The sequence below is a fragment of the Dendronephthya gigantea genome, unplaced genomic scaffold (genome assembly GCF_004324835.1).
Source record: "Dendronephthya gigantea isolate DGI-Jeju-01 unplaced genomic scaffold, DenGig_1.0 000035F, whole genome shotgun sequence".
NCBI classification, from domain to species: domain Eukaryota; kingdom Metazoa; phylum Cnidaria; class Anthozoa; order Malacalcyonacea; family Nephtheidae; genus Dendronephthya; species Dendronephthya gigantea.
This window is the reverse complement of record NW_021163045.1, coordinates 177,892-204,613: the sequence shown is the minus strand read 5'-3', so window position 1 is coordinate 204,613 and position 26,722 is coordinate 177,892. Positions and strand designations below refer to the sequence as shown.

The following is a 26,722-nucleotide window of genomic DNA, read 5'->3' as shown; positions in this document are numbered from 1 at the left end:
AAGAAAAATCTTCCACATTAAAGGCCTTGTTGCACTATGCAACTTTCCTGGTAACTTGGAATGCAGTTCTACTGCTAAGGCATCTAAAATTGCCAAATATGAACACTTCTTACGATCTGTTAACTTTTTCTTAGCAAAAGCATATCAACATTTCAAAAGCACACTAATTAACATCCCCGAATTATAATTGCATTGCAAGTTGCAAGAAAAATTGATAATGAAACAGTGGCGTAAACAAGACATTTTTTATTCCCAATAATTATATAAATTTGTCAAGACTATCTTCAAACACATTTCAGTAGTAACATAGACCTTTATCTTGATTTACAGGAATTTCGCATCATGTCAACAAATCTTGCTCCATTTTACGGAAGAAATATCCTTCAGCTGGTAGTGGAATGTATTCCATAAAACCACAAGGAGTGAACTATCCATTTGAAGTATATTGCAACATGACGTCAAAGAATGGTGTTGGTGTGACAGAGATTGGACATGATAATGAATCAAGAACACTTGTAGATGGGTATGAAAAGGCAGGGTCTTACAAGGGAAAGATTAAATATAACATTTCCATGGAGCAGATTGTCGCGATTATCAACCAGTCCAATAATTGTGAGCAATTTATTAAATATGAATGTTTTAATAGTGGGTTGTTCAAAAATTCCTATGGTTGGTGGGTATCACGTCGGGGTTCAAAGATGAATTACTGGGGTGGAGCGGCAGTCGACAGTGGAAAGTGTTCATGTGGAATGAACAACAGCTGTGCAGGTGAAGGAAAGTGTAATTGTGACAAGAATGATCAAGTATGGCGTGAAGACAGTGGATATCTGACAGACAAGAATACACTTCCTGTTACTGAACTGAGATTTGGCGATACAACACGTACATATAAAGGGAGAGATGAGCTCGGTTATCATACACTGGGAAAATTACGTTGCTGGGGATAAGAAATGGAACATCAAGTAAACCTGATGATGAAATTAATATGATCTTCTGACTTGATTAATCTAACTTTTAATATCTTCAATTTTTTACACCAGACAAACAAAAACAAGTCTTTATTCAATAAACCTAGAACTGCATGCTTTATTATAAAAAAATCAGTATAAAGTTGTGTATGGCGATCGTCTACAATGCAATGCATGAACATGCACTTGTGAGCAAACACTAATGATTTGCATCAACTTAATTTAGTTAATGGCATAATTATGCAGTTAAAATCTTGCGTAGAACGGTGTTTAATCAGAATATTTAAACCTCATCTTGTAGCTGAATACTCACATGTTATTATTGGTTAAATTACTCGTGAATTATTAAAAATTTAATAAATAATGATCGTATTCACACAGTCGTTATATATACGAATTATAAATGGTGTTACATGCATGGCAAGGCACTCAAGGTCCCAACGTGCGTGACTATACAAATAAGACAACACGAAAAAATATAAACATATTAATGGCCAGTTGTCTGGGCCTGGGGGATAAATGGGTTTTCACAATTATTTGAAAATTTGAACGACTCTTTTGGTTACTTTTTTCTCTGGTTTGCTAGTTTTCAGGAGTGAGTATAAATAATTTCTTCTTCTCATATTGCCCAACGGTTCTCATTGATTCAAACATTACAGGTTACATGCAGTCTTAAAATATGTCGTTAAAGTGAACAAAAAAAGGGGGAATTGAGCAAACATCTTCCAAACATCAACATCTTCCTTTTTAACAACTTTATACCCATTTCTATTAGAGCATTCTGCCACTGGGTGAACTGATGAAATTACTTGCAAATATTTCATTTAGTTCTTCAAAAAATGAACCGACACGTTTTGAAACTATCACCATTCTTGTTGTTGTAAACAACCGTCTTGACATATATTTGTTTTAGGTTTTTGAATTCAACCTGACATTTGTCCCTGGAATAAGGATAACCATGCTGATTCAGAGATTTCCTTCCAAATGTATTTTTTTTCAATATACTTCTGCTGTGTATCTTGGTTGTTTTTTGTTGCTGTTTCCCCTTTCTTTTCAGCCACAGTTGCGACCTTATTTATAGAGTTTTTTTATCTGTGGGATAAAGTTATCCAAGCTTTGTACAACGCAAATCACCCGCTGGATAAAACTTATCCGTTGGATAGCGACTTACCCATGCACCTTTCGAACAACCGGATCCTGACTAAATTTGATTATAAATATTCATCCAACTATATATGGCTATGCATGTAATAAACAAGTTGCTTTAATATAACATGGAATATTATACACTTCAGCATGCAGTCGTAGACTCGTAGTTGAAATTTTAATGATCTTTGTCTACATATATATTGGCTGATTGGTCTTAAGCTTGCTTGGAATGAACCAGTAGTTCTATTTATGTTATCTTGTTGCATCCATGATATTAAATTTGATTTTTGAAAAATTAATCAATCATTCTCAAAAGCATGGTTGACTTTTCAAAACATAGTTAAAAATACAGTCTAAAATTTTCACGTCTTTTAGAATAAATAAAATATCAACAAGTCCAATATTTGTGGGAATTTGTTATAATAGCTTAGCAGCAGTCGACAGTGCAAGCTGATTCAATATATTTCCATTTTAAATCGACTTTGATATTTGAAAACATTTCCAGGACCAAACACTGAATAATGCGTCCAAAATTTTAATTAAGTTATTTTTGCGATATTTTACTTAAGTCGGTTTTTCATTAGGCGTATAATTTATTCGGGCGACGCGAATTCTGAAATTTGGTGATGTGCTTGATTTGCGAAGTAATTCGCCGCGAAAAACTAGGATCGCTCCCTACCTATCAGTTGGCGGGAATGAATTTGCTAAGTGGAAAACGGGTTTTAAGCATTGCTACTTTACATCACACAGACAGTACTGTTAATATCGTAGTCATATATTGTCACTATTTTTTTTTTGGGGCCGCGTGAGTGTAGACAGTATATGGCTTTTTGAGAATTTGTCAATATAATTTATAAATAAAATAAGATATTATTTTGTTACTCCTTTTTGTTATATTAATGTTTTTAATTTAAATCGATTCCTCGAAACCCCATTTACACTAGGCATAGTTTTAGGTTTGCAATGGATGAAATTTGGAACCATTTACCAAAACTAAAATTGAACACAGTATGAACGGATAAAATTGGTACGGTTGAAATTTGACTATTTGGCAGTCTAAAATTTTATCCGTACCAGGCCATTTTTTCGGTACCTTGTGAAATGGGGCTTGATATTTCACAGCACAAAGGAAGATAAATGATTATATGAAAATTGAACCCTGGCGGCTTTGACGTCCGACTAATTACAACTTCTCAAATAAATGCACGTTTAGCAATAATACACAGCTAAGATTCTTGCCAAAAAATTAATAAACTACAAGTGTTCCCGGCCAATTTGAGCAAACATTTCAAGCAACAAACACTGAATAATGCGTTTAAAATTTTAATTAAGTTATCTAAGGATTTTCCGACGCCAATTTTGTAGTTAAAAATGGTAAAAAAGAAAAAAACAATGTTGAGAACGTTTATAAAGTAATATGACCGATTTACTGATTGAATACGAATCGAATTAATGTGCATGTACATTATCCGTGTTATATCACACGATCCCTTTTACTTAAGTCCGTTTGCCATTAAAGTATAATTTATTCGGGCGAGACGAGTCGTCGCAAGGCAGACTGATTATAATATTTGTTGCAAAATTTCTTTAAAGTCATTATTATTTCTCACAGGTTCGTTTCCAGAGCCTTTGTAAAATACTTCGCTCCGCACTTTTAATAAAGCCCCGGGAATGAGGTTGGGTATATGTGAACTGGGTCCGAAGTATTCACATCTTAGATCTATGCAACCTTTTTGAGGCATAACACTTTTCTAACCCTCATGAATTTCAAATATTGCAATTTTTAAAATATTGAAAATTTAAGTACTAATAATTATTCATATATTTCAATATATTTCCACTTAATTTACTTTAACATTGAACAGCACAAAATTAATTAAGAGCAACAAAATTCGAAGGGAAATTGAAAAATTTCTATCTATTAGGGCTTTTTCGACGTAAATTGACACACTTTACTCAGCGTTGCTAGGCTATATAAACGCGGGCAATAGTCACAATACTAAATAAGTCATGTTTTATAAACAGAGAAGCACTGCGGCCTCAATAAAAGAAAAACAGTGAAAGCCCGCGCTTCACGACACCAAGAGTACTTTAAAACAGGTGTAATTAAGATTCTGCAAACAGTTGCATAATGGCTGTCTTACTAAGCATTTGTGCTTTAGTTTTCATCTCAAGAATACTCCAGCCGGGTGAATGCTCAGTCACCCAAGCTTTCTTTCGCAAAATTGATGGCAAATACTTGGCGAATCATGTCATCGAAACAAAACACACTGAAACCGAGCTAGAATGCAGTATGCATTGTGTTGCTCATGGATCATGTGTGTCGGTTAATTACAAAACCTCTGGAATCGGTAAAGGTCGATGTGAGCTCAACAACAAGACCCTGCAAGACACTGGCACATTTGACGATGATGAAAGTACGAGAAACCCCGAGTTCAAACATCTTTATTTGATCAAAAAGGTTTGACTAAAACGAAATTTATTTTTCCTAAAATTTCTGTTATTTCGAACTAGACGTACCAAGTGCTTTCTGAGAACTAATAATCCCGAGAAATATCAGATTGTCACGAGTAAATACGGCATAGTTCTCTTTTTTACATAGATACCTTCGAAACCATTTACAACACGTGCCCCAAAGTCGCTACAAAATCCCTCCAAAGGTACGATAATTTTTGTTTACGCATGAAATAATGAAAAGACACGCTTACAAAACAGACAAGTTTATCCGAACGGACAGGTATACGTATTCAAATAGCTGGAGCAAAGTCTCACGCACGCAAGACTTTTTATGTTTGAGAAATTTTAACATTTTCGACCAAACCATGCATGCTGTTTAACTCGTTGCTTAACTCGACGAGTTCGTCCCTATTTCATTTCCCTTTGTGTTTAGCTATCATGATAGCTTTAAAATAAATGCAAAAATAAAAAATCAATATGATTTATAAATGAACAACATATGGATAATAATATGTCACGTAGCATAATGTATAGGGATATATATTCATTTGATTTTTGTAACAAACACGTACAGGTATAAACACGATTTTACTCTAATACGTCCTTTGTATATTTTTGTTCCGTGATTTTACCACGAGAGTGTAGACGTAGAACTAAAATGTTAATTATGTCCCACGATATGGTTGTATACAGGACCGTAGCTAGCCCATTTAATTGGGGGTGTATATTCATATATTCATGTTTATATACCGTAGAAACAACAAACTACGAAAGAAATCAGTCGGGCATAGGACGAATATATTAATACCCCGCCCCCCTTGCAATAAGCTTCTAGAAACGGCCCTGGTTATTCGCATTGCCATGTCGATATTGCTAACCGAAAATAAAATGTATATAGAATAAAAAATGTGAATTTTTCTTTGTTGAATACATTAGGCCGTATTCTCTGGCACGAAAAGTCGCTTAGAAAACGATTTTCGTTGCCCCCCTTCGGGCACTACTTGAAAACACGATAGAAAATTAGGATAAATTATAGAAAGTCTAAATTCACTTGTTTTCACCTTCACAAACCTGCAGTTTTCGAGCATTTCATCTTCGAAAAATCAGTAAATTTGCATGTTTTGCAATACACCGACGCCATTTTGATTCAGGAAATGTATTGGATACTTGGTGTAATATACGACATATATTGCAGATTCAGCAGTTTTATACCGGGATTTAAATGAAGTTTCCTGCATTTTTGCTGCGCAAGCAGGTTTCAACAAGGAAGCTTTGAGTGGAGTTTTACGAGGTTTTTCACAAATTTTCATAGTTTTTCTAAACTAAATTAGTCAGAGAAGACTTAGACAATTTTGCTTACACGCATCAAAATCGTCCACGGGCGTTTTGTTTCAGTCAAGTTATATGAAATAATTACTACACAATTCCTTTCCTGCTTAACCTTTGTTTTATATTAACTACTTTTATAATACACACGTTTTCAACAAAACTATTTACAACATCTCAGTTTTTTTACAAAGTTAATTACCAACGCCTTTATCTTATTATCATCAATCCACTAAAAAAACGAATTTTTTGAGCGAAGACCCAGACATCTTTACGAAGTTGAAAGAGAACAAATTTCAAACATTTTCCTTATGAAAACGTGAGAGGACTTGTGAAAACTGCCAAGTTGGCCCAGTCTAAACTTGCTGAAGTATTGGAACCTGAATCAGGAAATCCAGAAGTCAATGTTATTCAGTCGATGAAAGGAAAATGCAAAACATTTGGCGATGATGCAGAGAGACAACGAAGAGCTGAAAAGTGAAAAAGGAGTCCAGAAAGTTCACATCTTCGGAAAAGATCAGAGTGTTCCAAAATAGTGGAAAAAGTGTTTAAGATCCGGTGAAAACAAGGAATCCCTCATATATTTTTTATGTGAACACTGGAGGTGATGGGACTCCTCCCGGTGGTTTTCCATTTCAACTATGTACGTAACTGCTAAAGAAAGATGCTATGTTTTATATCCCGGTGATTCCCCGAACGATAGTGTTACAAGTAATGAGGTGTCTTCGCTTCATAGCAACCACGAAAAAGCAGACACTCGTTTAATTCTACATGCTAACCACGCAGCAGCAACGTACGATAAAGTTGTTATCAAAATCTCTGATACAGATGTTCTTATACCTGCGATTACCATGCAACAACAGATGCAAAAAGAGATTTTCTTTTGACTGGCACGGGAGATGGACGTCGTTGCGTATTTGTAGCAATTATCTCGAAATTCTTGGGCGTAGATGTTGCTCCTTGTTTACCAGGCTTTCATGCTTTTACCGGTAATGGCATTAGCAATCAAGCAGCATCATAGTATCAGTGTTTAAGTGCAGAAATTGATCTTCCATCACCGGTTGGCAATGGCTGGACGTTTGACGATGAAGAGCTAGAGATAACTTGGATGACACGCCCACCCGCTCCGCGACCTTAAATTGAGTGTGTTGAGTGCAAGTGCAAGACTGGATGCTCGACCATGCGTCGTTATTCCTGCAAAAAGGCTGACTTAAAATGCACCGACCTATGTTTGTGTGGTGATTGCCAGAATGCAGTGGTTGAAGATGGTAATGAGAATAATAGCAGTTATGGCCTGGCTCAATCTGATGACGATGATGAACTTGAAGGATCAGGATCTATTCTGGATTTCGGAGATGACGTCGATGATGAGTTGTGGTATTAGCTGTCCGATTAAAAGGGTTGAGTTCAACGTTTCATTTGTGTTTTGAAATCATAAGGCTCTTGTAATTCTCCCACAATTTTATTTGGTTGAAATTGATTTAAGATACGCAGTATGTTGTTTCTGTATTATATAGTTTTAACTATAGCAAGTTAGTTTATTATAAAGGAGAGTAGCATCAGTGTATGGGGTAGTAAGGTTGTAGGATAATGCGTTCTTTTCTTATTTGCAAAATTCCAGACTTTGTTGTCTGCCAATTTGTTATGTGTTTTCTTTTCGGGTCAAAGAAAGAAAGATCAGCAATAAAAGAATTACCACAATTCAATTCTAAGAAGAAAGAGAAGCGTTGGCTTTTAACCTGTAAAAGCGTTGCTGCAGCATGGGAGGGAGAACACGCTCCAGATTTTCCCAGATTAAAAGAATTGTGTAGTATTTTTCGAAGATGTACTGATTTTTCGAAGATGAAATGCTCGAAAACTGCAGGTTTGTGAAGGTGAAAACAAGTGAATTTAGACTTTCTATAATTTATCCTAATTTTCTATCGTGTTTTCAAGTAGTGCCCGAAGGGGGGCAACGAAACTGAACGATAATCGGCCACAGAATACGCCTACATGGCTGTGAATGGTTTAAAAACGAAAATCGTCCAGTTAAAGATGAAACATTTTTTCATACTCGATATATATACATTAGTCAAGATTTTCTTCAAACGCATTGCAGCAGTAACAAAGACCTTTATCTTGATTTACAGGAATTTCGAATCACGTCAACAAATCTTGCTCCATTTTACGAAAGAAATACCCTTCAGCTGGTAGTGGGATGTATTTTATAAAACCTGATGTACTTAACTTCTCAGTTGAAGTTTATTGCAACATGACATCAAAGAATGGTGTTGGTGTGACAGAGATTGGACATCACAGCGAATCAAGAACATTGGTTAATGGATATAATTCTCGAGGTTCTTACAGCAGAAATATTAAATATAACATTACCATGGAGCAGATTGTCGCGATTATCAACCAGTCGAAGAATTGTGAGCAGTTTATAAAATATGAATGTTTTGGTAGCGTGTTGATGGCACATGGATGGTGGGTATCGCGTCAAGGTTCAAAGATGAATTACTGGGGTGGAGCGGCAGTCGACAGTGGAAAGTGTTCATGTGGAATGACCAACAGCTGTGCAGGTGGTAAAATATGTAATTGTGAAAATAATGACGCGGTGTGGCGTGAAGACAGTGGATACCTGACAGATAAGAACACGCTGCCTGTTACTGAGTTGCGATTTGGCGATGCTGGTTATGATAACGTAAGATATTTTAACGAGCTTGGTTATCATACACTGGGAAAATTACGTTGCTGGGAGTAACAGATGGAACATCAAACCTGATGTGATTGCTATAATATAATCATCTGACTGAATTTAGTTATCAATATTCACAAAACTAGACATGTAATAAACAAGACTATTCATTAATGGTGAATCAGCATGCTTTACTATAACATAGAACATTTTCTCTCAGGATGTCACATTATAAGAAGAACTTGACTTCCACTCGTAATTATAATTTTAACAAGACGCCGTTCTGGCGTTAACTCCGGCGCACGAGCCAGTCTTTAATATAGAGCTTCTGAACATAAACAATACAAATTATAATAACTTGTAGGTACACCACGTAAGTATTAAATACTGCAAAGCTTTCGGTCCGTTAACCCGGACCTTCATCAGTGCAAGAAGTTAAGTATTAAGTATAAGTATTAAGTAAAGTATTAAGTATAGTTAAGTATTAAGTATAGTTAAGTATTAAGTTATTATAATTACTAAAGTCGCCATGCAATCATACAAGAAGATTATAAACAATACAGTTCGCGTATTGTTTCGCATACATATTCGCATTTAGATGCCTTGCGAACCTAAATGTTCGATCGCGAAATTCAGAAGCACATCGCAGTATAGAAGTTCAACTGTTCAAAAATGTAATGATACATTCGCCTTTGGAATTCGCAGTTATATAGTTATATTAAATCTTCGATCCTGTGCAAACTACGCGACGTGTCAACGCGCCCATACACGACCACATTATCTTGTTAAACGGCGAAATAGCAGCGATATTACTAGAAATTTCTAATAGAAAGTGAAGTGCTGCGAAATGTACATATAGATTTTTATTTAATTTTTTCATAACATAATGTGACACATATCTAAATTATATGAAACATATCTAAAATAGGTTTATAATATTTATCATGACGCCACACATCATGAGATTTATCATGACGTCACACACTACATACATACCAAAACAGCGAGATCGTATACGCATACAGAATAGAATGCTCCTCGCTTCGCTCGCAGCAATAAAAATAGGACCGGAATCTACATGTATTAAATATATTCTTACCCCAATTCAATCTAAACTAAATCGAACAGCATGAAAAGAACGGTTTATTTGTTCCTCTTGGAGGAATTGCCGTATCATGCGAGCGAAATCGAATCGCGCATCGGAAAATTAGCCAAAGCTGTGCACCACAACTCTTAGGAGATAAGACTGGGACGTAGATAAATACAGTCACATACACACTTTAATTACTAGAATGTTTCCCGCCATTTCAGACTTGCGACGACGAAAAATAAAAAAAAAAAAAAAAAAAAAAAAACAACAACAAAAAACAACAAAACAAAACCGGGGCGAATTTTCAACTCCGTCGCTGACGCCGGAGTAATTAGTTATTACAAAGATTTTTACTGAAGGTTCTGGTCTTTGATTGTTTGAACGAGCTCGGATATTAGGCAGTATTGTTGGACCACTGCACCTTGCCTTCTTGTTTAGCGCATAAATCAGAAAGAAAACTATAATTCTTTGCAAATGCTTGTTTTACAAAAAGCGATGGCATCTCTTCACGGAAATAAAAAACCCATTAGGTCTTCTTATTGGCCTTTAAAACAAATAGAATAAGACACAATCTTGGGGAAACATTTGTCATCTAGTCCCGAGTACACAATACCGACAACCATACAGAAACACACACTCCACTAGCAAAATTGTCGACCAGTGATTTAAATCCACCCTCCCCTACTCACTAACCCACCCCATACCTATCTTTTACCATTACAATAACCCGCAGACGTCGTGTAATCCAATGCCCTGCCCGTTGTTCAGACTAATATACATATTTTACAGTCTGTAGAGAAAAATTATCCGGTGCTATAAAACATTTTGCATCGGAAGGTCCACGCACACGGACATTGATGCACATTTTATATCGAGCTCTTGACATTTTTTGTTGTTTTTATTTAAAAAGGGAAGCATGTTATAGGCTCCTGTAGCGTGCCCAAATCTTCCGCTTTAATTCCAACATGGCTGTCATATTGTAGTCTGTTTATTACAATGTTATAGAGTTGTTTATACTTATTACAATACTGATAGTCTTGTTATCGCTAATTCGGTATGGCTTTAAATGAATAAGAACTAGAGTTCCTCTCCAGACGAATGTGAACTAAGTATGAAGCAGTATGAAGCAGTATGAACGTGAAAACAGTGGATACCTGACAGACAAGTACACGCTGCCTGTTTCTCAACTGAGATTTGGCGATTCTGATAGAAATTATGATCAAATTTTGATGAGCGTGTTTATGATACACTAGGAAATTACGTTGCTGGCGATAAGAGATGGAACATCGAACCTGATGTGAATAATATAATTTTCTGGGGCCGGTTATCTGTTCGAAAGATGCATGGATAGCTTATCCAACGGATAAGTCTATGGCATAAAGCTGCTATCCAGTGGATAGTTATCCATTGGATAAAAACGCGTTGCACAAAGCATGGATAATGGAGTAGATAGCTATCCCGTAGTCCGTAGATATAAGTTAAAGTTTACCCGGAGGAAACAGGATTTTCCTGAAATTTCGTACCACAACGTCACTTGTTGCTGGGCGTTCATAACATTGTCGTTGAATTCATAATCATTATCAATTCTCTATTAGTTAGCTACTAGAATGGAAAAGACTTGAACAAGTGATTTGCTTGAACTTTACACTTCACATAATAGTGATTTTATTCTGTATCTAAAGTCGCGTTCCTTTTGTAAATCTATATTTGGATTTTTTGACTTTCTTCTGTATTTTTTTGGCCATGTGGTCATGGTCGCGACTGTGAGGATCTTCTCCTGTTTCTTTGTTATCAACATCTTCCTTATCAACAACTTTATATCTATTTTTATAAGAGCATTCTGCCACTGGCCTAACTGATGGATTACTTGCAAATATTTCATTTAGTTCTTCAAAAAATGAACCGGCACGTTTTGAAACTATTACCACTCTTGTTATTGTGAACAACCGTCTTAACATATATTTGTTTTAGGTTTTTGAATTTAACCTGACATTTGTCACTGGAATAAATTCGCTAAGTGGAAAACGAGTTTTAAGCATTGCTACATAAACACAGAAGTCATATTATTGTCACTATTTATTTTTTGTGGCCGCATGAGTATAGACAGTATATGGCTTTTTAAGAATTTGTCAATAATAATGACTTATAAATAAAATAAGATGTTATTTTGTTACTCCTTTTTGTAATATTAATGTTTTTAATTTAAATCGATTCCTTGAAACCCCATTTACACTAGGCATATAGTTTTAGGTTTGCAATGGATGAAATTTGGACCCATTTACCAAAACTAAAATTGAACACAGTATGAACGGATAAAATTGGTACGGTTGAAATTTGCCTATTTGGCAGTCTAAAATTCTATCCGTACCAGGCCATTTTTTCGGTACCTTCTGAAATGAGGCTTGATATTTCACAGCACAAGCGAAGATAAGTAATTATATGAAAATTGAACCCTGGCGGCTTTGACGTCCGACTAATTTCAACTTCTCAAATAAATGCACGTTTAGCAAAAAAATTAATAAACTACAAGTGTTCCCAGTCAATTTGAGCGAAGATTTCAAGCACCAAACACTGAATAATACGTTTAAAATTTTAATTAAGTTATCCAAGGATTTTCCAACGCTAATTTTGTAGCTAAAAATAATAATAAAAAAAAACAATGTTGGGAACGTTTATCTAAAATACCGTATCGTAGCATAGGCATGCTTGTAAAACAATATATGATCAATTTACGGATTGAATACGAATCGAATTAATGTGCATGTACATTGTCCGTGTTATATCACATGATCCCTTTTACTTAAGTCTGTTTGCCACTAAAGTATAATTTATTTGGGAATTTTGGGCGACGCGAATCGTCCCAAGACAGACTGATTACAATATTTGTTGCAATTAGACATTTTAGGCACCAAACACTGACGGAAATGTTGGTTTAAAATACGATTATGGACATGATCGTGAAACAGTAAAACGAAATTACGGATTCAATATAATGACTGAAATGCAAATGTTAATTGGTCCATTTACACACTTTACTCAGCGTTGCTAAGCTATATAAACACGGGCAATTGTCACAATACTAAATAAGTCAATATTAAAGTCACGTTTTATGAACAGAGAAACAGTGCGGCCTCAAAGAGAAACACAGCAGCCTCAAAGAAATCGTGCTTCACGACACGTACTTTAAAACAGGTGTAATTAAGACTCTTGCACACAGTTGCATAATGGCTGTCTTACTAAGCATTTGTGCTTTAATTTTCATATCAAGAATACTCCAGTTGGGTGAATGCTCAGTCACCCAGGCCTTCTTTCGCAAAATTGATGGCAAATATTTAACGAATCATGTCATCGAAACAAAACACGCTGAAACTGAGTTAGAATGCTGCATGCATTGTGTTGCCCATGGATCATGCGTGTCGGTTAACTATGAAACATCTGGAATCGGTAAAGGTCGATGCGAGCTCAACAACCAGACCCTTCAAAACACTGGCACATCTAGCGATGATGAAAGTACGAGAAACCCCGAGTTCAAACATCTTTATTTGATCAAAAAGGTTTGACTATAACGAAATTTATTTCTTCTGAAATTTCTGTTATTTCGTACCAGACGTACGAACAAGTGTTTTCTGCGAACAAACAATTCCGAGAAATATCAGAATGTCACGAGTAAATATGACATAGTATTCTTTTTTACAATAGATATCTTCGAAACCAATTGCAACCAGCACCCCACAGTCGTCACAAAATCTCTCCAAAGGTACAAAATCTTTTGTTTACGCGTGGGATGATTGAGTTTATCCGAACGAATAAGTACACGTAGTCAAAGAGCTAGAGCAAAGTTTCATGCTCTTATTTCATTTCATTTTGTGTTTTGCTAGCTTTAAAATTATAAGTTTCTTAATGTTTCTTAAATACGAGCAATGCTTCTCTCATTATTTGCTGCTCAGCCGCGATATTGCACAGTTTAGACGTATCTATAAATAGATTATTAACTTTGACCACTAATATCTCCGTGTTTTTTTGGGTAAAATACAATGTAAGGTACCAAAATCTAAGTTAACCATCACCCTATCTCATGAAATTTATTTCGGCGCTTTTCTGATTTTGCTATTATATTATTAGTATAGTATAATTGTATTGAGTGCTGAGTCATCTTAAAACAGAAGAATTTATGTCCAACATTCTTTCATACCCAATAAACATTTGTCAAAAATATCTTGAAACACATTAGTAGCGACAAAACCTTTATCCTCATTTACAGGAATTTCAAATCATGTCAACACATCGTGCACGATTTTACGCACGAAATATCCATCAGCTGGTAGTGGAATGTATTCCATAAAACCTGAAGGACTCAACCTCACGGTTCAAGTATTTTGTGACATGACTTCAAAGAATGGTGTTGGTGTGACAGAAATTGGACATGACAGCGAAGCAAGAGCACGGGTGCATGGATATGATCCTCCAGGTTCTTACAGGAGAATAATTAAATATGGAATTTCCATGGAGCAGATTGTTGCCATTATTAACCAGTCGAAGAGCTGTGAGCAGTTTATTAAATATGAATGTTAGTTTCATAGCGTGTTCTTGACATATTCCGATGGTTGGTGGGTATCACGTCAAGGTTCAAAGATGATTTACTGGGGTGGAGCGGCAGTCGACAGTGGAAAGTGTTCATGTGGAATGACAAACAGCTGTACAGGTGGAGGAAAATGTAATTGTGACATGAATGACGAAACATGGCGTGAAGACAGTGGATACCTGACAGACAAGAACACGCTGCCTGTTACTGAACTGAATCTTAGAGATACTGATACACCATTAAGCAATGGAGGAATAGAGCGTGGTTATCATACACTAGGAAAATTGCGTTGCTGGGGCTAGGAGACGGAGCATCACTTAGCCCATTCTGATTGTTATAATTTTCTGAATTGATTCAGGAGATTAACAAAACTTTCATTATCAACATTCTTTAAACTAGACACGTAGTGGACATATATGTACAGGGACTTAGACTTAAAATAATTTGTGTGTACCAGGAAATTTTGCGGAGTTTCGTGATGGAGCGAAGTGTTTTCTTGAGAAACAATTTAATAGGGTTAGAAAATATGATCATCATATTGTGTCTGATCGGTGTTTAGTTGACCGGTATACTAGTTTTTTTTGGACTAGATTTCGATCCGCACTTATTAATAGTATAAATAGTACATTGCAGGTAATGCAAGGTATTTGTGATCCGATTCTTTTAGGGTTTTACAGGAAAAACCATTGTAAAGTTCCCGTAGTTCGAGGAACCTTCTATTTAGGTCTAAGTTATACCTATCATCCAGATCATCTATTTAGGTCTAAGTTATACCTAAACATTACTAGAAATTCAGGACAATAATTATCATAATGGCAGGATTTCGCAATCAAAGATGGCTGCCTTATTATAATAGATCATATAAGGCACGAGACAAATTAATGTCCTAAATTTCTGGTTATGATATAGCTACATATATACAGTGTTGAAGGTTCGGATTCAGGCAATAAATTGAGTAACTTTTCAACAGGTAGAATTTGCGTTAATAATGCCTTTGATATTGTGACTTGGAAGGGGAGATTTTGATACCTTTCTAAGGTGGCTCCATACAATTTTTGAAATATGGCTAAACCATTATTTAGATTTTATTTTTTTAAAGAGGTTTATTGTTAAAGGACAAAAATTGTAGCACATAAATTTAGCGATTTTCTAAGTCGAAGTTTGCTCAAAAGAATGACGTCATTACCGACGTCATTAATTTTAAGATAATAGACACGTTTCTTTTGAGCTATGCAAATTTCATTAGAACCACCCAGGAAGCTTCTTAGTTTTGACTCGTTTTTTGATAAGTGGTGCGTGATTGTTTAACACCGAGAGGAAGTGCTCGTAAAAGAAATCTAATTGATCATCGGGAGAATCATATACTTTTAAAAAAACTGGAAGCAGAATGTCAAGATCAGTGCAAAACCGCGAGATGTCAAAGCATTTCGTTCTACGGTACGTTGTAATTTGGTGAAATTTTTGGGCCGTAGATAAGGGAGGATTAATCTTTCGTGCATGATATAAATATGGCGAAGTGGTCACTTAACCCTAGTTCAATTGTGTCACTTCTCAAAACATTTTCACAGTGAGTCGTATATATGTGATCAATTAGAGTGCCTGAACTAGGTCGAGTTATTGAATTAATTATTTGTTTCAGCTGATACTGCGAAACAAGATGATATAATGGCCTACAGTTGCTTTTATCGAAAACATTGCAGTTAAAATCACCAAGTATTAGAATGTCTTTACGCTCTTTATCCACTGTTTTGAGTAAGTACTCAAAATGAGATCTTCACCATATATTAGTATCCGGTTGGTATATAAAACAAGTACGATCGTACTATTGGACCTGGAACTGGTGAAGTATAGATTCAATCTTTCTCTCCAGGATGAAATTTCAAATATCTATGAACCTAGGCAATCTTGCGGTTATGTTAAAATTATCGCTTTTCTACGTTTTTCATCTGCTTTCAATACAAAGACATTTAAAATATGCTGAGTTGCACATCTATGTCCTAATCCATGCCGCTGTAGCTGGCGAGAAGCTAGCGTTGCGTGCACCGTGCCACTGTCATTATAGTCGTTTTTTATGTATATGTATGCTAGGCAAACCGTAAACAAATAAATAAAAAATAAGAAATGCCCTAGAGAGAAACGCATTTAACGCAATGGTCCTATAGTCATGAATATATATTGTGTACAAAACAACGAAAATACACGACCTTCTGGCTTGAACTCATAGGATATGAATATTAATAATATTAAAATTTGCCTCCCGTCACAATCTGACATGGCTTGCAAATCTTCTGCATAATACAAGCACAAACAATTTAACTCCGTAAGTCGATAGAGAATAACCTTTAAGATAGTTGTGTGAAGTTTTATCACGATCTGGTGCGAAATGACGGAGCCTTAGCCATTCGAACTTGCTTAAGTTATGCATACTAATATTGAATATAATCTATACGCATTACTACGCTACAATTTTGAGTTGCTTCTAAATTTCTTTAAAATTAAATAAAAAAATCAAAATTATAACTCCGTCAATCGATGGGGAATATCGCTAAGAATAGTTGTGCGAAGTTTTATTACGATCTGATGCGGAGCCTTAGGCTTTTTTAAAGAGCGTCACCCCCTAACAACAACAACAACAACAACAACAACAACAACAACAACAACAAACACAACAACAACAACAACAACAAGATTAGCCGCGTGTGGGGACCAGTTCCTGGTCCAAAAACTAGGATCGGTCGAGAGTTATGAAAAAGGAACTCAATCCATAAGTATTCAAATACATGGCAGTCATCCGTGACATGGATATCAGAACGAACATCATAAAGCAGGCCATGAGTAATATAAAAAATAAGGCCATCTCCTTTAGAGTTTAGTCGATCTCTCCTAACACAACCAAAGTCATCAATTAATAATTCAGAGTTTCGGCAAAGCAAAAAATTATGTTAATTTTTTGTCGACTGATTGTGGCATCAAGATTAATGGCATTAAGCTTATTAGTTATGGCCTGAATATTTAGACAAAAAAATGTTAGGCCCTTAATTGGAATGTCGGAAAGAGGGTCGTTTATCGTCAAGTTACTGGATACAGAAAAGGGAGGGCTGTCAGCATTGGATGAGAGCATGTGAGAGAGTCTGTGGCCTGCCTACAGTCGCTAAAAATAGTTAATATGATTGATAAAATTGTTAGTCAGAGTTGCTACACCAGCATCATTTAAATGAAGGCCATATCTATCAAGTTCTTTTAAATTGATGTTGGAATTATTAATCAGGTGACATCCTTTCATTTTGCTAACTGTTAATAGTTCCTTATTGATTTCGCGAATTTTGGAATTTGCGTTGCGAAAGTCATTGCGGACTGTCAGCTCGGATAAAGAAATATAGATGTGTGTGGACAGTTTTCTCTGATTAAATCACACAGGTTACCAATAGCGAATGTAAACAGATTTACTAGTAGTCATAGCCTGTCAAATTTGTCTTGACTGTATTCGCTTAATCACAGAGTCCCCAAGAATAGAGATCTTAGAACGAGGGAACGCTCGATTTCTATTTTTAATGTTATTCGATTAGTCCTGCACTTAAGGCGAACTAGATGTATGGAAGCCTTGTGTATTCTCACTGTTGTTATTAAGTAATGCACTGGTTTGCTGATGACTTAGTTGACTCAAGTCGTCACAGGCATTAGTGTTGTTTACGTTTTTGTTTACTTGGTCAAGTTGCGGTTCGTGAGCACTATACTCACGATCATGTTCAACGGGCATTATATACGTGCATGGTCGAACATTATTGTGTATAATGCCACTATTGTTGGAAACATTATAATGTCTATCTGATTCACAAGCCGCTTGGCCAGATGGGGGTACCTATGTTGGCGTTTGAGCACGTGCGTGGATTTACGCATTTTTGCCTAATTTGAGTGATAAGATTAACCTCTTGTTAATTACCCTTTCTTGACAATGGTGAGCATCATCGCTTGTTAAATCAAATTGCATTGTATTAGTTTTGGTTCCTTGTCCTTTGTTAAAAAAAATGGCTAGTACGGTCATATACAATGCAAAGAATTAGGATCTTTATCTCTTTCTATTTTCTGAATTACGATTTTTAATGCCAACCGTAATGAATCTCTCTTCTCTTCAGCTTTCACCGCTCTTTGTTCGAGAGCAGCACATTTAAGATTTAAATCTTGAATTACCGATTGGTTTTCGGTATTCATTCGAACAACTTCGTTGACAGATTTTAGCGTTGTAAAATAGCCATTTCAAGCTTCATACCTTCAAGTTCCATTAAATTTCACGTCCCGGACATATACATGTCGTTTGACCACAATTATCTACGGTGTTGGATGCATCACTGACTGCATCTTGCAGTTCGGCTCCATTCTGCGCTTGAACATCGACCGTATTATCCAACGACCCTTGTAGTTGCTTGCGACTTTCAATTGCTTTTACCAGTTTATTCCTGATATTTTCGCCTTCGCTTCCTGTACCTGCAGACTTGATGTTTTCTGATGAAGTTTAATAATAATAGTACCAGTCCAATTGTCGAACTGTTTAGTAGAGCCGGCAGGCGACGTCCATTTACCAGATAGCGAAAGAATTTCGACAAATACCTTCAGTTCTTCAAAGGAAGCAAGCTATTTAAGTTTATAACCCTCTATGGTACAATAATTCATAAATGGCCGATCAGAACCGCTATCTAATAAGCCACAGTATTCAAGTAAATTTCAGTTGTTTGGGACAACTGAATTAAACCTTAGTATTCCTAAATTGAGAATCTTCTTCAATAATTGTTGCTTCCAAAGCTAAAATTTTATTGCTTATTCCCAAGCATTTTCAGAAAGGTTGAAAAAAATCACTATCCGGTGGATAGCGCTATCCGGCTTTCATACAACCGGTCCATGATCTATAGAGTCTGGTTTTCATCATGATGTCGTAATTCTTCGGTGATGGTCCACGATCTATTGTCGGTGATCAATGAAGCATATAATTTTCCTCGATAAACAAAGGAATTTAGGCATCAGTGACCACTGACAATAGCCATCGCCAAAAAATTACGACTTATGAAAACCAGGCTTTATAATTTGTCATTAATGTAAATATGCAAAATGCGTTGTAAGTAGAGTCACATAACATGCATTTTCATCTCGAGCACTGATTAAAATGACACCAAAATGCGCATTACTCCAACTCACTGAAAATTTCCACAAACTGAAAATTTCCACACTTATACAAGGCCAACTGTGAGGCTCACCTCAGTCAATGTAATTATTTCAATTTGTGACCTTGTGAAATTGGGACGACGATTAACTAATGCATAACAACTGGTAGCTAGCTACGTGATGTTTTCAATGTTTCAAACTTGTCGAAATTTCAAGACGGTATTTTGAACTATGTTTTGAAAAGTCATGATCGACTATATGCCTTTGAGAATGAATAATTTTAACTACGTCTTAACTACAATAAACGGTAACAACTTTTTACTCCCTGGTTTAGTGTTTAAAGAATTTCTGAAGCTCAAAGACGCTCAGATATCCGAATAATACAACCTTGATGACTATGTTTTGTTTTCTCACAATTTGTTTGTCCTTTTGTTCTCAATTACCTGTCCGCCATCTGCGATTAATGGAGTTATGCATGAAGCGTTGTACGGGGAGTCATGCAACATACATTTTTATCTTGAGAGTCAGAGATCAGTTAAGATGACACTAAAACGCCGCATACTCGAGTAAACCTGAATTATAAACACAAACGGACCATTCTACCCAACTGAAATTGTTCACACTTATGCAAGGCTAACTCTGAATCTCACCTTAGTCGATTTAATTATTAAAATTGGTGAAATTGGGGTTATCTTTAGCTAGCCTTGTTGCCGCGTATATTGAAGCAGGTATATTTAAAAAGAATCGAAAAATGATATATCTATGAATCAGTCCCTTCGACAGACGTGTATTATCATTAAAGAACAGCGCAAAACTTATATCGATTTAAAGTAATTTGTCCGCCATTAAGAATTTATGTAAACATGCATGACGAGTTGTAACTTATGTTGAGTCACATAACATGCATTTTCATCTCGAGCACTGATTAAAATGACACCAAAGTGCACATTACCCCAACACACTTGAATTATAAACTCAAACTGTTCTTTTTACCCAACTGAAAATTTCCACACTTATACAAGGCCAACTGTGAGGCTCACCTCAGTCAATGTAATTATTACAATTTGCGACTTCGACCGACATGTATTATCATTAAAGAACAGCGCGAAACTTATATCGATTTAAAGTAATTTGTCCGCCATTAAGAATTCATGTAAATATACATGACGAGTTGTAACTTAAGTCACGCAACATTCTCATCTCGGAAGTCCGTGATTAAGTGACATCGTAAGGCCTGTTTCCCACATCAATCGTATCGTAGTGTAACGTAGCGTATTTCTTTGTTTTCGAAGTATTCGACCTGAACTAATGACTTTAAAACAATGAGATACGCTACGTTTCGCTACGATACGGTTGAAGTGGAAAACGTCCTTAAGGCTGCTCGAAAACTAAAATGTAACATTTTAAACAACTTTCGACGAATACACTAACTTAGCTACGTGACCCAAAACGTACTGGGCTGGTTTCAATGCGCTGTCGCGCTTTTCCCCAGACAAACCTAATTTTCCGCTATTTATAAAACACTAATTAAACATGCACAGTGACTAATTTAAACATATTAGCTAAAAGGGTTCAAGGCTCCAAATTTGTTGGATCCGATTCACTTCTGATAGATGTTTAATAGCCGATTGACTTGGCATAAATATGGGCCGCAAATCCTCTTAAGCCAATTCAGTATTGCTTTATCGATAATATACTACATCCCATACGTCAGAAGTGAATTGGATCCAACAAAGTTGGATCGTGTGAACAGACCTTAAGAATACATGAACACAGTCTAGTAGGCCTAGAATTGTTATCAACGATAAAAGTTAACTAAATAGATGAAAAATTCTCTTCTGCATGTAATCAGTGGCGTAGCCAGCCTGACAATTTAGTCATGCTATGCTAAATTTGGTCTTCATTGACTGTGAAAACAATGAATTTTTAAAGAACTTAATAATTTTAATGACTTGAAATTTGCATAGCATCACCAATTTGTCAGGCTGGCTACGCCACTGCATGTGGTAAAACCTTATATTTACATGCATGCAGTTGACAAATAAAAACCCCCTAAAATTTAATTTGATTATTCGCGTTGCACTGGGAAAATTGCGTATTCACATTTTAACAATAATTAAAAAATACAAAACAATTTCCGTGTTTCTATACCGTTTTATAATATACATTTATAGCACGCGCGTGCTGATTGGTCGAGAAGCGTGTTTCTGTAACTGTATAGAAACACGGATATTTTCCCGCCGAACTTGACAAGCGAAGCAATGTAATGAGAATTTGTAATTGAATCGAATCATAATATTTGTACAAAATCTTTTATTGAGTTATATTATAAAAGAAATAGAAAGCATTTTTTCCTGTGTTTCTATACAGTTATAGAAACACTTGTAGGAGTTTGGGAGAACTCGAAATAACGTGAAAAAACTCGCCCTACGGGCTCGTTTTCCCACTGATTATTTCCCGTTCTCCCAAACTCCCACGCGTGTTTCTATGACTGTATAGAAACACGGAAAATGTTTTCTATTTTCGTAAATAAAAAGACGCGTGGGAGTTTGGGAGAACGACAAATAATAAGCGGAAATAGCCAGTAATTGCGTAGCGACTGAACACATTTTAACAGGAATAGAAGATGATATTGTACACAGCAAATAAACTATTGATTTAAATACGAGACGAAGAGCCATATGTTCAGTTTCAGAATGGCTGTCTTACTTAGCATTTGTGCGTTAGTTTTCATCTTAAGAATACTCCAACCGGGTGAATGCTCAGTCACCGAGGCCTTCTTTCGCAAAATTGATGGCAAATATTTAGCGAATCATGTCATCGAGACAAAACACGCTGAAACTGAGTTGGAATGCAGTAGGTATTGCGTCGCTCATAAATCGTGTGTGTCTGTTAATTACAAAACCTCTGGAATCGGCAAAGGTCGATGTGAGCTCAACAGCAAGACGCTTCAAGACACATCTGACGTTGATGAAAGTGTGAGAAACCCCGAGTTCAAACATCTTTATTTGATCAAAAAGGTTTGACTATAACGAAGTTTATGTTTTCTGAAATTTCTGTTATTTCGAATCAGACGTACCAACAAGTGTTTTTTGCGAACGAATAATCCCGAGAAATATTAGAATGTCACGAGTAAATACGGCATAGTTCTCTTTTTTTACATAGATACCTTCGAAATCATTTCCAACATGTACCCCACAGTCGCCACAAAATCCCTCCAAAGGTACGGTAATTTTTTGTTTAATATTTTGTTTTGCGTGATATCCGAACGGACATGTATCTGTATTCAAAGTTTCATCAAAGTTTCATCCACGCCAAACTTTTTATGTCAGAAATTTTCCTTCGAGGATTTCGTACATATTAATATTTCATTTCACTATGTGTTTAGCTATCTTGATTAAAATGCAATGATATAGAAAGGTGAATATATATATATATATATATATATATATATATATATATATATATATATATATATATAAAGTCCTTTATCTTGATTTCCAGGAATTTCGAATCACGTCAACAAATCTTGCTCCATTTTACGAAAGAAATACCCTTCAGTTGATAGTGGAGTGTATTCCATAAAACCTGATGTACTTAACTTCTCAGTTGAAGTATATTGCAACATGACGTCAAAGAATGGTGTTGGTGTGACAGAGATTGGACATGACAGCGAATCAAGAACATTGGTTAGTGGATATAATCCTCGAGGTTCTTACGGCAGAGATATTAAATATGACATTTCCATGGAGCAGATTGTCGCGATTATCAACCAGTCGAAGAATTGTGAGCAGTTTATAAAATATGAATGTTTTGGTAGCATGTTGATGGCAGATGGATGGTGGGTATCACGTCAAGGTTTAAAGATGAATTACTGGGGTGGAGCGGCAGTCAACAGTGGAAAGTGTTCATGTGGAATGACCAACAGCTGTGCAGGTGGTGAAATATGTAATTGTGAAAATAATGACGCGGTGTGGCGTGAAGACAGTGGATACCTGACAGATAAGAACACTCTACCTGTTACTGAGTTGCGATTTGGCGATGCTGGTTATGATGACGTAAGATATTTTAACGAGCTTGGTTATCACACACTGGGAAAATTACGTTGCTGGGAATAACAGATGGAACATCAAACCTGATGTGATTGCTATAATATAATCTTCTGACTGAATTTAGTTATCAGTATGCACCAAACTAGTCATGTAATAAACAAGACTATTCATTAATGGTGAATCAATATGCTTTACTATAATATAGAACATTTTCTCTAAGGATGTCACATTATGAAAAGAACTTGACTTCCACTCGTAATTATAATTTTAATTATTGTATCTATGCATTGCTTGTTGGTTATATGGCACTCTTTTAACTTTGCATGTAATGAACAATTCATTTTCTTCATGTTGTCTTATTTCAGTATAATTAGTTATTACAAAGATGTTTACTGAAGGCTCTGGTCTCTGATTGTTTGAAAGAGCTCGGATTATTAGGCAGTATTGTTGGACCACTGCACCTTGCCTTCTTGTTTAGCGCATAACTTCGAAAGAAAACTATAATTCTTTGCAAATGCTTGTTTGAGCGTGGTTATCACACACTGGATAAATTACGTTGCTGGGGATAAGAGATGGAACATCAAACATGATGTGGTTAATATAATCTTGTGACTTGATTAACAATCACGTGAAACCAAAATTTTATAATTTATATTCGTCACTGAACTTTACATGTAATAAACAAGGTGCTTTACAATAACATGGAATATTATAGACTTATAGATAAGCAGTCGTATAGTTTAAAGTTTAATGATCGTTATCTAATGCATATGTGCGACTTAATGGCTAATTGGTCTTAAGCTTGCCTGCCATGAACAAGTAATTTTATTTATGTTGTCTTTGTTTAGTTATAATTACAAATTTGAAAAATTCTGGTCTCTGATTGTTCGAGCTACCTCGGATTATTTAAAAGCAGTAAACATGCACTTAGCTAAGCTTTCAAAATGGGGGCAAGTTGTTTGTATTCAAAATTCGCGACGGAGAAATAATGTCGGATATTTACAAAAAAACTGTGTACCATAGACAGAGAATGAAGTGAAAAAAACGGCCTAAAATTATTTCCTGGTCAAAACTATAAGTTTTTTAAAAAAACTACGTTTGTGTTGTCTTTAATGTTCACTCACTCCTGAAAATTTCAAGTCGCCATTTTTATGTTTTGAAAAGTCAACCATACCTTTGAGGATGAGTAATTCTAACTAGGTTTTAACTACAATAAACGCTAAACCTTTTTTATACAACTGGCTTGACTACGTGTTATAACGACGTTTTCACTACAAAATAGTGATTAAAGAAATTCTGAAGCCCAAATCCCCTCGGATAGCCTAAAAATACAACCTAGATGACTATATTTTGTTTCCACACCAATAGACCTTAAGCATAATGATGTAACAAGCTATCGTCACGACGGGAAATTTTGAAGTTTGAATTTTTCGCTGTGACTACTATAAAACCAGAATTCCCTGCAGGCGTCACGGCTTGATATGTAATGCATAAAGTCTATTATTTTGTCTTCTTGTGCCCAATTACTTGTTCGTTCATCTGCGATTAATATAACAATAGAGTTGATCTTTGCGGGCATAAATGTGTTTTTGGCCCGACTCTGAACTCATTTATAACTATTATATTAACTTTTAAAAGGACAATTTTTGTATAAAAGATAATGCATTAAACAGTTCAGTCATTCTTCTGATTGGCTTAGATCAACGGGCCGGGCTAAATCATTTTTAGCCCGGCAAATTTATGATATTAGCCCGAAAAATACACCGCAATGCCCGCCAAAGTTAATATAATATGTAAATATGCACGATGTGTTTAAAGCGGAGTTGTGACAAAATGCATTCTATCTCGACAGTCAGTGATTGAAATGAAACCAAAACGCCGCATACTCGATCAAAAATTGAATTATAAAATCAAATGGAAATTAAAAATTTCCACGCTTATAAAAGGCCAAATCTGAGGACTGAGGCTCACAGTCGATGTAATTATTACAATTTGTGACTTTGTCAAATTGAGGCTATCTTTCGCTAATTATGTAGCCGTATGGAAAAGTTAATGGAGAAGACTGGCATATATAAAGAGTGTTCAAAAATGATATAGAATCTGTAAATCCCAAATTCTTCTAGGAGCTACGCTGCCTTGGTGTGTCGTTAACGCCATAAATTGAACTCCACTAAATTCGCTAACCACGATGGTAAAATAACACGTTCGCGGATAATGGTTATAAAATGTATCTTAAATGATAAAGATTATGGCCGATTATAATACTGTGCGGTTGAAGGTATGGTGACTGATCGATCCAGTAACGGAATATTGAATAGAATGATCGCGGAATAGAAAATATAGTAGGTAAGGTTCGAACTAAAAATGCAAGAATTAAACCGCACTAAGTCATGCAATCTAGACAAATTAAATACTGTAACAGGCATGCACTAAATACAGAATAAATCAACTAAAGTAGCTATGTTTACAACTATAATAACACAAAGAAAGAGTCTTACTTTAGTTGGCGCACACACCAAACTGCTGCTGAATACCGTCGATAGAGTTCAAACGTAGACGTATTTAACCAATTGTAGAATAGAGTGACCTTACTCTAGATGACAGTGATACACAAAAGAAACACTAAACTGGGTGCAGCTGCGCGTGTAGTCGCAGGAAGTAATAAAACGGAAATTAACGATATGCGATAACAATAACAAAGTTAGTGTTTCAAACCTACAGAATCAACCCCTTTGAGAAGCGTATACGATCGTGGATATTGAAATATATCCATGCACTTGTCCGTCATTAAGAATTTACGTAAACATGGATGACGAGTTTAAAGTTGAGTCACGCGACATGCGTTCTCTAAGGTTGCTCGGACATTATAATGGAAAATTTCAACCAACTCTCGATGCATACACTAACTGACAGGACCTAAACCGTACTCAGTCGTTTGTAATACATGCACATACTGTAAGTGAGCATTAAGAAATAATTGTTATTAAAAATAATCGTTGTAATGCATTCATTAGGCCTGCATGCAAGCATGCAATCATTTGACGTTTGAACTAAACTTTACTTACAATTTAAAAAGAAGCGTTTTAAAAACAAACAAACAAAAGGTGGAAATAAAAATAATTGTGACGATAATGACCAAGTATGGCGCGAGGACAGTGGATACCTGACAGACAAGAACACACTGCCTGTTACTGAACTGAGTCTTCCAGATACTGACAATGGAGGAATAGAGCGTGGTTATAATACACTAGGAAAATTACGTTGCTG

General features: G+C 35.8%; 3 protein-coding genes and 1 pseudogene across 3 annotated transcripts; all 4 read left to right on the top strand.

Moving 5' to 3' along the window:
- Positions 1-437: 437 nt before the first annotated feature.
- LOC114525767 (neurexin-4-like) lies at positions 438-947 on the top strand. Its single transcript, XM_028547188.1, has one exon. It carries the CDS (start codon positions 453-455, stop codon positions 945-947), a length of 495 nt encoding a protein of 164 aa, XP_028402989.1. The 5' UTR covers positions 438-452.
- A 7,195-nt stretch (positions 948-8,142) lies between these two features.
- Positions 8,143-8,643, top strand: LOC114525587 (neurexin-4-like). The gene has a single exon (XM_028546972.1). It carries the CDS (start codon positions 8,152-8,154, stop codon positions 8,641-8,643), a length of 492 nt encoding a protein of 163 aa, XP_028402773.1. The 5' UTR covers positions 8,143-8,151.
- A 5,353-nt stretch (positions 8,644-13,996) lies between these two features.
- Positions 13,997-14,551, top strand: LOC114525586 (annotated as a pseudogene).
- Positions 14,552-22,131: 7,580 nt separating this feature from the next.
- LOC114525765 (neurexin-4-like) lies at positions 22,132-23,606 on the top strand. Its single transcript, XM_028547187.1, has 3 exons — positions 22,132-22,423; positions 22,569-22,626; positions 22,908-23,606. Exon 3 carries the CDS (start codon positions 23,030-23,032, stop codon positions 23,519-23,521), a length of 492 nt encoding a protein of 163 aa, XP_028402988.1. The 5' UTR covers positions 22,132-22,423; positions 22,569-22,626; positions 22,908-23,029; the 3' UTR covers positions 23,522-23,606.
- Positions 23,607-26,722: the final 3,116 nt, after the last annotated feature.